A 14117-nucleotide genomic window follows, 5' to 3' on the forward strand; every position below is an offset into this window, starting at 1 on the left:
AAATTGTATAGAAATTTATTCATGTATGCTACTACAGCGGCAAGAATGTTACTTGCCCAAAATGGAAAGAAGCAGAAGTCCCAGAAAAGGAAGAAGGGATACAAAAACTTATGGAATATGCAGAAATGGCAAAACCTACCAGAAGAATAAGAAATCAAGGTAACAAACTCTTTATAAAAGAATGGAAATGGTTCATTGAATATTTTCAGTTAAATTGCAAACAGATAAAAACATTAGCAGGATTAGTGTAATAAACTGCAGTTTTATAAGAGTATCTATTTACAGTAGATAATTAAATGAGTAAATTAAATGAATTTGGATATGCAGAAGGTATGAAAAAATAAATTTAAGGAAACGCAGGAAGAGGGGGGAAGGAAGTCAAATTTTGAAATGTTGAATGGATTGTAAAATTAACAAAATGAATAAATTTGAAAAGTATAAATAAAAACTAAAAAGGAAGAGGAAGAAGCCACACGGCCACCGAAAGCCACACATGGGAAGGGACTCCCAGCTCCCATTGACTGTAGCCAACAAAGCCAAAAGTCAGGCATGATGGGAGTTAAGAGTCTGTCCACATCTGGAATGATCAGAGTTCCTCAGCCAGGCCTTAGGAGTTGGCTCAAAAGCAGTTGTCAACCTGGGTCCCTGCAGACAATGTGGGATGCAAACTCCCCTCAGCCTTGACCAAAGGTCAGGGATGATGGTAGTTGAGGTTCAACCGAATCAAGGAGGCCTACAGGTTCTCCACCTCTGTTCTAGGCCTGCCCCATTGCTTCTTCTCTGCTCCCGAGACGGCAACAGGGGGTTGAGGCCGCCATTTTGCAGGCCACCCGCTCCTCCCGCCGGTTCCCGAAGACCCCCACCTGCTGTTGTCGCAGAACTTGATGACGTTGTTGGGGTTGCTCCGCTCCTGGGTCTTCATGATGGACTCGAAGAGGGACTCCTTGAGCTCCTGCCCATCCACCAGGAGGCGCCCCTTGAAGAACCAGTGGCGACTGTGCTCGCTGCAGGAAGAAGAGGCGGGTTTAGGGAGACAGGAAGCCGCTGGGCGCCAGGTCAGGCTATTGGACCATCTAGCATAGCTGTCAACTTACAGATTTGAAAATAAGGGACCAGCAGCCTCGAAAATAAGGGATCAGCAGCCAAAATAAGGGATTTTTCAGGCACAGGTATGTTCAGCTTCTGAGCCCCTCCAAGCCAAAGGCAGAAAGCCCAGCCAGCAGCCAAACAAAGTCTCAAGTGGTGATTCCCACAGCGCAGCAACCAGGCAATGGGGATGCAGCAAGGAAAACCACATCCCCTCTCCGCTGGGAAGCGCTGAGCAAAGGTGAGTCCCCAGGCAAGGCGGCCAGGCACAAGGCATGCAAGCTCCACCCCCCAGTTGTTCTTAGACTCCTTATTGGGTGAGCAACGCAGCCAAGCAACACAGTTGGAGCCTCCCTCCTCCCTGGCCGGCAGGGAGGGAGGGAGAGGAGCAGATTCCTTTGAAACCCGGGAAATTTAAGGGACATCATCAATAAGGGACAGCAGCGGGACACAGCGCTGGGATAAAGGACTGTCCCGCCAAATAAGGGACAGTTGACAGCTATGCCATCTAGCCCAGCTAGATGGCCTACAGCTTTGTAGGATCTCAACTAGATAAAGATCTTCCATGCCTACTATTTGCCTTTAGAGTCCTACTTTAGTGGCAGGGACTGAACCATGCGCTCTGTTGGAGCCATGCTCTTATGATCCACCGCGATCAGGTTTATTTTCTTCTACTCACCACTGAACAGCCCCTTAAGCTTTGGAAAGGGAGCTAAGAAAGCCATTTTAATGAACTTGTTAACGGTTCTTTGCAAAATAAAAATAAAAATCCCAGGTCTAACCAAAGATCGAGGGTCTGGAAACCAAGCCTTATGAGGAATGGTTGAGGGAACTGGGCATGTTTAGCCCGGAAAAGAGGAGACTGAAAGGAAATATGATAGCCATCTTCAAATATCTCAAGGGCTGCCACATGGAGCAAGCTGCTTTTCTCCTGTGCCAGAGGGCAGGACTCGAACCAATGGCTTCAAGTTTCAAGAAAGGAGATTCTGACTAAACATCAGGAAGAATTTTTGACAGCAAGAGCTGTTCGACAGAGGAACAAACTCCCTTGGGAGTTTGTGGATTCTCCTTCTTTGGAGGCTTTTAAGCAGAGGTTGGAAGGTCATCTACCATGGATGCTTTAGTTGAGATTTCTGCATTGCAGGGGGTTGGACTAGATGACCCTTGGGATCCCTCCCAACTTTACAATTCTATGATTCTATGGTTGAGCATCCTGTTTCCCAGAGTGATGGCTATAGGAAGCTGAAATAAGCCCCTTCCTGTTATCATACCATTTGCTCCTCTGGACTTAAGAGGTAGACAGAGCAGTGGTTTTCTGTTGGGATATTCCATTCCACCTTAAGGAACAGGCATGATTGTTGTGTGTCACATGCCTGTTTACACTCCAGCACAGCTTGCTGGGAACTTCCGTTTGTGTACAGCTTTTGCTTATGCTGTCTTGCTTTGGACACAAAGGGGATTGGAAATGTTTTCCTTTTGTCATGATGAAAAGTAAACGGAAGGGAAGCGGGTGGCGCTGTGGGTTAAACCACAGAACCTAGGACTTGCCGATCAGAACGTCGGCGGTTCGAATCCCTGCAACAGGGTGAGCTCCCATTGCTCAGTCCCTGCTCCTGCCAACCTAGCAGTTCGAAAGCACGTCAAAGTGCAAGTAGATAAATAGGTACCGCTCCGGCGGGAAGGTAAAAGGCGTTTCCATGTGCTGCTCTGGTTCGCCAGAAGCAGCTTAGTCATGCTGGCCACATGACCTGGAAGCTGGCTCCCTCGGCCAATAAAGCGAGATGAGCACCGCAATCCCAGAGTCGGCCATGACTGGACCTAATGGTCAGGGGTCCCTTTACCTTATGCTGAATAAATTGCTTGTAAATATGCTTACACATACTCTCCTGGCACTTCTGTTGCCTAGCATTATCTCTGCTGATTAGAGCGTGCCCTAGCTTTTGAAGTTCGGGTCACTGATTCATGCGGCACCAAGGACTGGAGTTCATCCGGTACACTGGCCGGTGGGACGGAGCCAGCTGGGGGCCTGCCAATTGCCCCCGCTTCCTTGGTTGTATGCCAACATTTTCAACCAGTCTGCCGTGGCACCCTGGGGTGACTTGAACGATGGTCTGGGGTGCCGCAGGCAACACTGACCTCTCTCTTTTTCCTTCCTTCCCTCCTCTGATGCCCTCTTGAATCTCTGCTTCCCAAAGGCTTGTATGGCTGCTTGTTCCAGCAGCCCTGGCTACAAGTACCGCAGGAGGATAGTGGCTCTGGGGTTGGCCAGGGGGTGCTGATGCCAGGAGCCGAGGTGGCCTCAGAGTGAATTAGCAAGCAAGCGGGCGAGGGAGCCCAGCCAGCCAGTCTGCCAGCCCGTGCTGTTGGGAATGGACAGACAAGTCTGAGGTGCTTGTGGGGCAGTGTGGGGAGGCACCTCTTTGGGGCAGGGGGGGAGATCAGAGACTAGGGGTGGTGGCAGCGGTTGCCCAGGGGATTCCCAAGCAGAGGAGAGGAGGCTGAGGGAACACGTCACAAGGGAGGATGTTCAAAAAAGGGTGAGAGGCTGCCAGCTCTGCAGGCAAGGGGTGACATAACTGGGCTCCTGAGCCCCACATGGGGGCCGCAGAAAGCATGCGGTTCGTCAAGGGAGCCATGGACTTCTGAAAGCCTCTGGCACAGGGTTATCCAACACCTATTTGTTGTGGGTTTTTTTAAAAAATGAAGTCACTTTTGACCCAAAAAAGGCCCTCTCCCCCACCCACAAGGCAACTTGCAGTTTAAAAACTTTTACTTTATAAAAACTTTGCATACCGCTCACCACAACATGGTGAAAATCTGCAGAACTCAATGCTGTAAGATGGCCGCCCCGGGAACTGAGCAGGAAGATTTCTCCCGGTTCCCGCCCCACCCCTCTGCACCCCATAGCCAAGCAGACACCTGTTGGACTGAGCGAGATCAAAGCATTCCACGCTGGTGGGATTCCTCCCAAGTTTCTTGAAGAGGTCAGTGTAGAAGTCCAGATCCCAGGAATCAAAAGCCAGACCTGTAAGGCAGAGAAACGTCTATAGTTTATCCTAAACACATACACACAAACCTGGCCAAATAAAGAATATTGTTTCTCATAATCAAAGGAAACTGGGACAGAACAGAGTTCCACTTTCAGAGGTAGGGCCAGAATACTCTCTGACTGGGGCGAACACAGCTTTATGACCACCCTCAGAAGGCAGTGGACTCTCCTTCCTTGGAGGTTTTTAAGCAGAGGTTAGATGGCCATCTGCCATGGATACCCGAGTTGAGATTCCTGCATTGCAGGGGGTTGGATTAGATGACCCTTGGGTCCCTTCCACAGCTCCAAAATTCTGCAAAAACCCTTTAAGACCAGAAGGCTGAATCCCTCTAGATCTGTGTTTCCCAAGCTTGGTTCTCCAGCTGTTTTTGGACTACAACTCCCATCATCCTTGACCACTGGGTCTTGCTAGCTAGGGATGATGGGAGTTGTAGTCCAACAACAGCTGAAGACCCAAGTTTGAGAAACGCTGCTCTAAATCCACGTGGGTCTCTGCAAGTGAAAAGGAGAGAAGAAAGGATCCGATGAGATATTTGCCAAAGCTGTGCTCATGCAAGCTAGGGTCAGACAATAATAAGTTGAGGGTTAGCTTCCAGAAACTGGCATTCAGAATCAGAGCATAGCCACTGAAGGTCCGCCATCTCTATCCAAGCCCAGCTTTGCCCTGCTGATTCATACCGAGCTGGTTGTTGGCTTCGACCAGAGCAGGTCTCCCTTCTCCCAAAATATCAACATGGAACACAGGCTCAGGGCGGGTGGCTATAGCAAAGCTGCTGATGGGTTCTGGGTAACACTGCTCTGTCATCCGATCATACAGCGTAGACACTATGGAGGCCTCCTGGGGTGCCGATGGGCGCTGCCCACACTGAAAGAGAAGGATGTGGAAGCCATTGGGTTAAACGTTTCCAAATCCCTATGGGGTTCTTGCATATGTGGTGACATAAGGAATCTAACAGCAGTTTTCTTCCTGTGTTTAGACCCACCCACAGTCACCTTGAAAAGGTATCGACGGGAACATTCAATTCGGTCAATCTTTTCCAGTCCGGCTGCCCAGCACACCGACACTGCATTTGTGGAATACGCAGTTGAGAAGTTCAACCTACAAACATAAAACATTTGTTTCAGCAAAACCTGCTCCTTCCTTGGGGGGGGGGTCTATTTTCACCTGGCTTGGGAGGTGAGGAACACTGTTTGACTCCAGAGACAAGCCTGCTTCTGCAGTTTGGGATCCCTGCAGACCTTTGGGGTGGAGGGTGTTGTTTAAGGTCAAGATTTAGTTTGAATTATTAGCAGACAGTTCAATTTTACTGTACATTCATTAATAGATGTTTTTGTTAGCCTTTATAACTATTTAAATTTTCATATGGCTTATAACAACCAACTATGTGAAATTATTTTGATGTGGCCTACAAATAAACAACGCTGTTGCTTAAGTAGCATGACTTAGCAAATGAAAGCTTTCATATAACATTGGATTCAGCTGTAAAGGCCGAGTTTCAGACATCACAACTAATTCATGGTTTGTCTGTTGTGATCAGGCATCGGGGCGGGACACTCCTTCCTACCAACGTACTCTGATTTCCACCCTGCTTCTCAGTAACCAGTTTGCCCTGACATCAAAATCCACAAAACCATAGTTTGCCACCAAACACAAATTGCAAACCATGGTTCTTAAACAAGAGTTTCTAGTTCTGGTTTGGCAGCAAACCACAGTGATATGTTGTCCTCCCCCCTTCAGATTTCACAGCAAACTATGGTTAGCGTGAACCAGGAAACGAAGAAGGAATCTCAACCAAAGGATCCATGACAGATTACCGTCCAGATTACTTCTGCTGAAAAACTTCCAAGGGAGATGACTCCTGGGGTACCTTTTAACTCTACAATTGGTGCCCTGTTCCGCCATGCCTTTGGTCAGGGCGCAGCCTGACTCCCTCCTCTGGCAACCTGCACAGAATTTTGCTTAATTGGTTGCCATCAATTTGATTTAATTAATTTTTATAATGAAATATTTTTAGATTGTGTGACTATTTGACTGTTTGATTATTTGATTGTTGTTAGCCGCCCTGAGCCCGGCTTCGGCTGGGGAGGGCGGGATATAAATAAAATTTATTATTATTATTATAAGCTTGAGGCCTTTTTTTCCTCAGCTCAGGACGTACCGAGGGCCGACCTCTATCAGCAGATCTGAAGGAGTTGGGCTAAGGAAGGACTTGGGTGCGATGTCGCCGTGTTCAAAAGGGCAACCAAAGATCCACAGCAGCTTCTCCGTCTCCTCAGAGTTTGGGGGTGCTTCTCCTGGCGAGGAAACAGAAGGGAGAAACGGTTATAGCTACCCACAATGCAACAGGGCAATCGCCCAACAGGCAACTGGCTCTGCGACAAGAAGGGGTGGGGGGCAGCCCCACGCCAAACCTCTACCCACTCAAAAAGGAAAAAAAGAATCAATATGCACACCTCCCTGCATACCTCCCCATTCGTTTCATATCAGAATCCAGACACGGTCCGTGTCCCATTTTTGTACCTGTCCAGTTGACGTTGAAACATATTTCCTTCTGCACCACTTGGAGGCCATTACCCAAGATGGCTTCAGCTGAACGCAGAAGTGTGGCCACTTCAGTGTCGTCCTCGCTGGGCCGCTGGTAGTAGTGTAGGACCCCCATGGCGGAGTCCTGCCAAGGAAATAAGAGAAAGCAACAGTGAGGGACTGCTTGGGATGGCGTTTTGCAAGGGGCCTCCATTTTCCTTTTAAAAAACACAAAATGAGATGGAAGGTTTGATGGCGGAAGGAACGTAAGTCAGTGGCAGTAAAACTGCCTTGCATGTAGAAGGTTCAATAAGAACATCAGGCCGAACGCCCATCTAGTAGCCATTGACAGCACTCTCCTCCGTAAAAGGTGCATCCAGGTAGGGTTGTGGGTCTGAAACCCTGGAGTTGCTGCCAGCCAGTGTAGACTACATAGAGCTAGATGGACCAAGGGTCTGACTCAGCTTCCTAGGTTGGTCTACCCAGGCCATGCAGGGACAGGAAGGGTGGGCAAAGGGAGCAGATGCCACAGAACGGCAGGAAGAGACCCATGGCAGGCGAAGGACCACAGTAACGGAGGGAGCAGGGCTCAAGGCATGAAAGGCTAGCCGTCCGGATGTTGAACTCCACGCCCCAGCCAGCGACCAGGGATGGTGGGAACTGTAGCCCAACAACTTCTGGAGGGCCAGAGCTTGCCCATCCTTGGCATAAGACACTGAGCAAGATGCCAGGGGGGTGAGCATACAGACAGAGCTTACCAGTGTGTGTCTGCCAACAGATGAAGAGGCTTTGGTGGCAGGGCCAGCTCAAGACATTTTGGCGCCTGAGGCAAACCACAAAATGGCGCTCTCCTCACCAGGGAAGAAGGGTGAAGATGTCCATTGGGAACAAGGGTAGGGGAAGACCAATAGCACCTCCTATTTACCAAGAGGCCACTGTAGAGGTGGCAAGAGCAGTACAGTGGTGCCTCGCAAGACGAAAAGAATCCGTTCTGTAATTCTCTTCGTCTAGCGGTTTTTTCGTCTTGCGAAGCAAGCCCATCGAAGGATTAGCACTATTAGCGGCTTATCTGCTGATCGGATCAGCTGATAAGCGGCTTAGCGGCTTAGAAAAAGGGGGGGAAGGGGGAAAAACCAGCAGGAACTCGCAAGACATTGTCGTCTTGCGAAGCAAGCCCATAGGAAATTCGTTTTGCGAAGCACCTCCAAAACGGAAAACTCTTTCGTCTAGCGAGTTTTCTGTCTTGCGAGGCATTCGTCTTGCGGGGCACCACTGTATGCAACGCATTCCTTGGAGGACAGATCTGCTGCCCCTGTGGATCCTGCCGCCTGAGGCCGTTGCCTCACCTTGCCTCACGCATGAGCCGGCCCTGAGTGGGCTGAATCAATCATAGAGTTTCCCACCCGCCCCCTTTCCTCAATGTCCCTCTCCACCCCAGAATCCACCTTGCTCTAATCACAGATGTCCCAAAGGCCAGCTCACTGGAGCCAAATATCCCAGAGATAAGAAGCAGCAAATAGGTCAGTGGCCTCCGAATCACATTTCTTGCTTCATCGTCCAAGTTTCAAAGGCTCAGGGAACATCCCCCAATCTCCACCTCTCCAACTGAGAACAAAACAGCAAACCACACACCGCCTGCAACCAGCAGAGATTGGCTCTGTGAATGTGGCTCGATCCTTTATTCTTTTCACACCATCTAGCGAAAGTTAACTGGGACTTCACTGTCACTGCCATCAGTGAAGTCCTGACTAAAGTGTCGATGCTCTTATTGATGATTAATAATGTTCTCATCAAAGTGCCAAGGTGTTTTATGAAGCGCAAGACGACAGTTCCCTGCCCCCAAAGACTCTACAGTCTAAAATTCAAGGAGGCACTAGGGAAATGGAGGCAAGTATAATCAGGGGAGGAGGATGCATTTAAGTCAGGGATGTAGACTAAGGGTTAGTTAGTCTTGGCTAATTTTAAGAAGATTGAGGACTTCATGCAGTCGCCCATAAAGATATCTGAAGAGAAAAAGGTGATTGGTGCCTAAGGGCCTCTGCAGACATCCTCTTTATTGTGCATTCATTATTATTTGTGCTCATTATTGTAACATTATGCGCTCCCACTTTCAATACTGTTTGCTGCTGCAAAAGGTTCACCACAGATATTCTGCAGTTTTCCAACTTGCACATGCCCTGCAACTGCCTGCTGAAATCCTGTAACTAGAAAATAAAATTGTACTGTATACTTGGCTCACATGTTCTGACTACAGCCACAACCTGCGGGTAGACACTGTCTCTCCACGTGCACAAGCATTTGTGTGAAAGGGGGCAACACGGGCTGATTTGTAAAAATGATCGTGGGCTGGCCTCTTCTAACACCCCCCCTTTTTTTAAAAAAAAAGTCGTGTTTGGATCACATGTTGCTCTCTAGGCACAGGGCTGCGTCTGCATGCCTCTGTTCACCAGCCCTTTCTCCAAGCGAGGAATCATCACGTGTGGACAACAACCCACACGCGGGTTCGGTATTATTTCTGACTGCGATGTGAAAATTAACATAAGCAGGAACAAAAAATAATAAATCTGTAGCACCCTCAAGATGAACTGTTGCAAGAGCTTCCGCGGCCTGGAAGCAATCCCGGGAAAGATTGGATTCAGCCCTGCGAAGTGGAAACTCACCAACAACTTCCGCACGCCACACATAGCCTCTGCTAGTTATACCCCAACATGTCCGCAGCGGTCTAGAGTTCGAATCCCGCGCAGAAGCACTTCCTACCCCACCAGATCGTAGCGCGCGGCCGCGGAGCAAATGATTGGGATCCCCGCGCCCCTGGATCTCGCAAGGGGCCAGCCAGCCTTCCCACGCTGGTTCCCCGCGTGGCATCGAGATAACGATTACCTGTGGATGTCGCGGGGTGCCTCCTCTCTCACACGCTCTCTGAGCCCCACAACAGCGCGATCTTCTACCCCGGCGGTGCCTTGATCACGGGGCGAAAAGAGGAGCGCCTGCCTTCGCTGCGCTAGGGGGAAAAGTTTACTGCGCGCAGCCCCTTTGGTGGGAGGAGAAAGGGGGACGATCCGCGGGGGAGGCGGCGACTCGAGGCAGCGCCCTCCCCATTGGCCGATCCCCCTGCCTCCCTTCTGCCTCCCGGCCTTGAATGGAGGCACGTGGGGGCGATGGCCAAACTTTGTTGCCGGGGGGAGGGGAGGGCGGAGGGAAGGTAAACCCAGGAATCTTGATCCCCTTCCTCCGTATGATTTCCCTATAGAGAGTCGTTATCTCCACCCCTCACCTCGACATTTTGCCTCCCAAATGCAGTCCTTACCCCCAAATAACCTATTCTTGCGATCGGAGCCAGGAAGAGAACCCAGGAGTCCTAGCTCATTCTCCTCCCCTCCCGCGCAGAGAATGCGCTCTTCTCCCCGCGCCCCTTGTTGAGCGTCGTTCAGAAACTTTTTTGTCTTTTTCTTTGTCCAATCCAATTAACTTTCTGGGGGTTACGAGGTAGCAGAGCCAGATAGCTAATTCTCCAAGGAAATTTCTTGTGTAAGGTTCCATGGTGTAATGGTTAGCACTTTGGACTCTGAATCCAGCGATCCGAGTTCAAATCTCGGTGGAACCTACTGCTTGGTTTTTTTTTTGTGAAGACAAGGAAGCTTTGCAAGATCCCTTGTGGGAAGAACCCACGCTTGCAGGCAAAATGGGTTCACAATCCATCACTGGTTGTCCGAGATTTTTTTACTGATTGCTTGATTGAGATCCAACAGCAATGGCAAGAGACTACAGAAGGCTGCTGCTGCCAGCCAGTGCAAGCAGTCCTGGCTTAGATGGACAAAAAGTCTGATGCATTATATGACAACTTATTTCTGTTTCTTTGGATACAGACTAGCAGTATGCCCAGAGTAACTTTATAATGGACTCGGCTACATTCGTAAAGATAAAGCACTTTATATGCGTTATAACACTGTAACACCAGATGGTTGTCTTTCGCCAATGGGATTTCCCTGTATGAAGTTCACAACCTGTTTAACTGATTCACATTTTTGATGTGTCTACATTCAGCCTGTAACAGGAGTGCCCAAACTTTTTTCAAAGAGGGCCAGATTTGATTATCTGAACATGTGTGAGGGCCAACCAAAGTTGAGCTTTTTTAAGGATTGAAGTTATTGAGCTTTTTTTTTTTTTTTTTTTGAGGATTTAACCCCCAAGTTGTTCCAACTTTTGAGCTTTTTGAAGGATTTTACCCCAGGACATATGCTGCAACGGGAGCCGGATTACATCGATCGGCAGGCTGGATTAGGCCCCCGAAACAGACTTTGGATGCCTGGCCTATAACTAGGGATATACACTAGTAGCTAAGTCTAATGCCAGGAGGGGGAAGCACAAAAAGAAAGGAAAATTCCAAAGTCCTTATTAGAGTGACAATTTTATTAGAGCAACCAAAACCGTAGGTCGATTACCTCGAAAACCTGACCAGGGCACATCCAGAATATTGCTGTTTTCTGGTGGGATTCAGTCACATACCAACAAATTAAGGTATTGCAGTTAAAGTCAATCAGGGGTGCTGTGTGATTTGCACAACGAACTACAGTGATATGTTGTTGTGCCGCCCCCTCCCCCTTCAGATTTCACAGCAAACGATGGTTAGCATGAACCAGGAAACACAGGAAATGGACTCTCCTTCCTTTGATGTTTTTAGGCAGCGTTTGGATGGCCATCTGTCATGGATGCTTTAGTTGAGATTCGTGCATTGGATTCGGGTTGGACTAGATGACCCTCAGGCCTCTCCCAATTCTGATTCTAAGTTATTGTAGGATTTGGCTTCTGCTGCACACAGTGCCTTTACTGCGCTCTTATTAGCCAGAGCTATTGCTTTAATAAATAAAATAAATGGGTGTTGTACTTACCCCTCTGCTCTGCTACTTAAGTCGCCCAAGTTTAAGCTCTGCCACCCACGGCTCCCTGTCGCTTGTGGAGCTCCTTCCCTTCTCAGCCCACTCTAAATTTATATGTGCAGATAGTGACCAAAGTTCAGATTTGAGCCAGAGTGTACATTTCGACATCCAACCACAAAGGCACTTTTACCATTCTTTAGAAACTATTGCTCCCTGCCACATCATGATCAGGTTTAAACTAGCTAAGACCCAAGTCTCCCAAAATTAATTGGGGTTGGGGGGATGGAATTGATCATTTTTACCTTTGTGGAATTCGGTGACCCTCCCCAGGGTGGATAAGCAGATGCCCTCCTGTCATTGAACCTTTGGCGTGTCAGCGATTAACAGTTCCCAGATCTATTATTAACCAGCTCCTGGTGAATACAGAAAAAGCCATCTGGGATCAGACCACCAGTCTGGTTCAGCAGGCAGCAGAGTCCGGAGGCAGCAGCTCTGAAAACGCTGTTCTTTAGCCACACCAAATAAATAAATAGTTACAGATACACTGCCTCTGAAGATGTCAGTTCCATTTATCCATAATGGCTGATAGCTATGGATAGGTATGGCTTGGGCAGAGTCCCAAGGGCCAGCTAGAGACGGCTGGACACAATGGGTCAGTGTGTCTTGCTGTTAACCAGAAGGTTGGTGGTTCGAGCCCATCCAGGGACAGCTGTGGGCAGGATTCCTGCATGGCAGGGGGTTGAGCTAGATGACTGCTGGGGTCCCTTCCAACTCTACAATTCTATTATTTGGGCCCTAGGCCTGAGTTTCAGCAACTAACTATAAAACCAGCCTCTGACAGTTAGGGTCCAATTCTCTCTATCCAGGGCCTTCTGCCAGAATTGCTTGTTTCTTTTACCAACTGAAGCTCATCTTCCTTCTTGACAGACAGACAAATGAGGTACTGATGGGAGAATTATTACATTAGACAAATTCATGCAGGATAAAGCTGTCAGTGGGTACTAATCTTGGTGGTTGGGTTTTACCTCTGCTGCTTCTGAATACTTTTGCTTGTTTGCTTCCAGCAGGAGGAAGGCACTGTGAGAATGGGATGTTGGACCAGATTGGGGCACTGGCCTGACGCAGGTGGCTTCTTTTCATCCAGAACAAGCAAAAGGAAGAGATTCTAACTATCCAAACTGTAGCAGATGGGGTTTGTCTATCACGCTGCTGAGGTGGGAGCCAACAGATCGGGCTGGATATAGGGAAACTTAACGGCGGAGGGTGGTCATTTCCTGTACTTTTTATTATTGAAATATACTCTGAGTCAAGAGTGGATTTCATGCTCTTTATTCAGCTCATAGTGGTGAGGAGGAATGGAAGTTCACCCAGAATGTCTGCCTTATATACATTACCGTATTTTTTGCTCTATAAAACTCACTTTTCCCCCTCCTAAAAAGTAAGGGGAAATGTGTGTGTGTCTTATGGAGCGAATGCAGGCTGTGCAGCTATCCCAGAAGCCAGAACAGCAAGAGGGATTGCTGCTTTCACTGCGCAGCGATCCCTCTTGCTGTTCTGGCTTCTGGGATTCAGAATATTTTTTTTCTTGTTTTCCTCCTCCAAAAACTAGGTACGTCTTATGGTCTGGTGCGTCAGAGCGAAAAATACGGTATTTACACAATGGGCCTCACGTGATTGGCTAATTCCGGGATTCTCCTGTAGGCCAATCAGGTTGTGGATTCCCTTCCACCTGGAGCTGGATTGGGTGGCTCCGGGTGGACTGGGATCAATCAGACTGCTGCCTTTTGGATCCTATTCAACTCAGTACATAACAATTATCATTATTATTCTTCATTGATAAATTAGAAGCACACAGAGCAAGACAAGAAACAAGAAAGAAGAAACAGGAAATAGTACCCACGTAGAAAACAAAACAGAGAAAAAAGACAGTGTACATTGCCAAAAAAGGGGGGGGGGAATGTTACTGTAGTTAACCTAATATGGCATTTATATAAATGAATTCCCATACTTGAAAGCTCCTGAGATTGCTCAGCCAATGCCTTCAGCAGAGCAAATGTGCAGCTACTGCTACCTCTCCTTTAGTTGCTCTGCTGACGTCAGAGCAGCAGCAAAATGCCTCATCCAAGGCCATGGGTGTGTGAGAGGGAAGGGGGTGGGGACGCCATAACCCCCCACACCATCCATGGGCCTCTTGTAAGAGCCCAAACAGGCCAAATCAAGCCACCGTAAGCATAAAGCTTTTTTTTTGGCAGCTCAGAGTGTGTTGCAGAGAGTTTGAGGACACTGTGTCCCAGCCAGGGCCTAAGATGAGCTGACGGGCAGGCCAGTAGGAGTCTGGGGCTGTGCCAGGGAGAGGGAATCTGTGGCTGCTTTCACATGTTGCTGGACTCCCAGCTCCCCCTCAGGCTCAGCCGGCATTGCTGGCCACGGGGCTGGCCTTGCAGGCCTCCCCATTTGTCCCGCAAAGGCCTGTTTTCGTGAAGTCACACCCAATGCAATACCAAGTAGAGACACAGCAGCAGGAGGCTGGAGTGAACATCCCACATGTCAGTTCAATCCTGCTTAGGGCAGCATCTCTGCC

At 48.7% G+C, this 14117-nt stretch overlaps 1 protein-coding gene across 2 annotated transcripts in view; it reads right to left on the reverse strand.

The window, feature by feature from the left end:
* The window catches only part of PFAS (phosphoribosylformylglycinamidine synthase), a 48845-nt gene extending 37003 nt beyond the window's left edge, over positions 1–11842 (reverse strand). The window contains exons 1-7 of one of the 2 annotated variants that reach the window (XM_083471085.1): positions 9540–9696; positions 6657–6804; positions 6295–6430; positions 5129–5234; positions 4814–5000; positions 4006–4111; positions 864–1004 (exon numbers count right to left, since the gene is read on the reverse strand). In XM_083471085.1, the coding sequence (XP_083327211.1) occupies positions 864–1004; positions 4006–4111; positions 4814–5000; positions 5129–5234; positions 6295–6430; positions 6657–6795 (815 nt within the window). In that variant the 5' untranslated portion in view covers positions 6796–6804; positions 9540–9696. Of the gene's footprint in view, positions 1–863; positions 1005–4005; positions 4112–4813; positions 5001–5128; positions 5235–6294; positions 6431–6656; positions 6805–9539; positions 9697–11548 lie in introns of those variants that run through there. The other variant, XM_083471084.1, reaches the window with a different exon arrangement.
* Positions 11843–14117: the final 2275 nt, after the last annotated feature.

Source organism: Podarcis liolepis (genome assembly GCF_965112155.1).
Source record: "Podarcis liolepis genome assembly, chromosome: 13".
Lineage (NCBI taxonomy): Eukaryota > Metazoa > Chordata > Lepidosauria > Squamata > Lacertidae > Podarcis > Podarcis liolepis.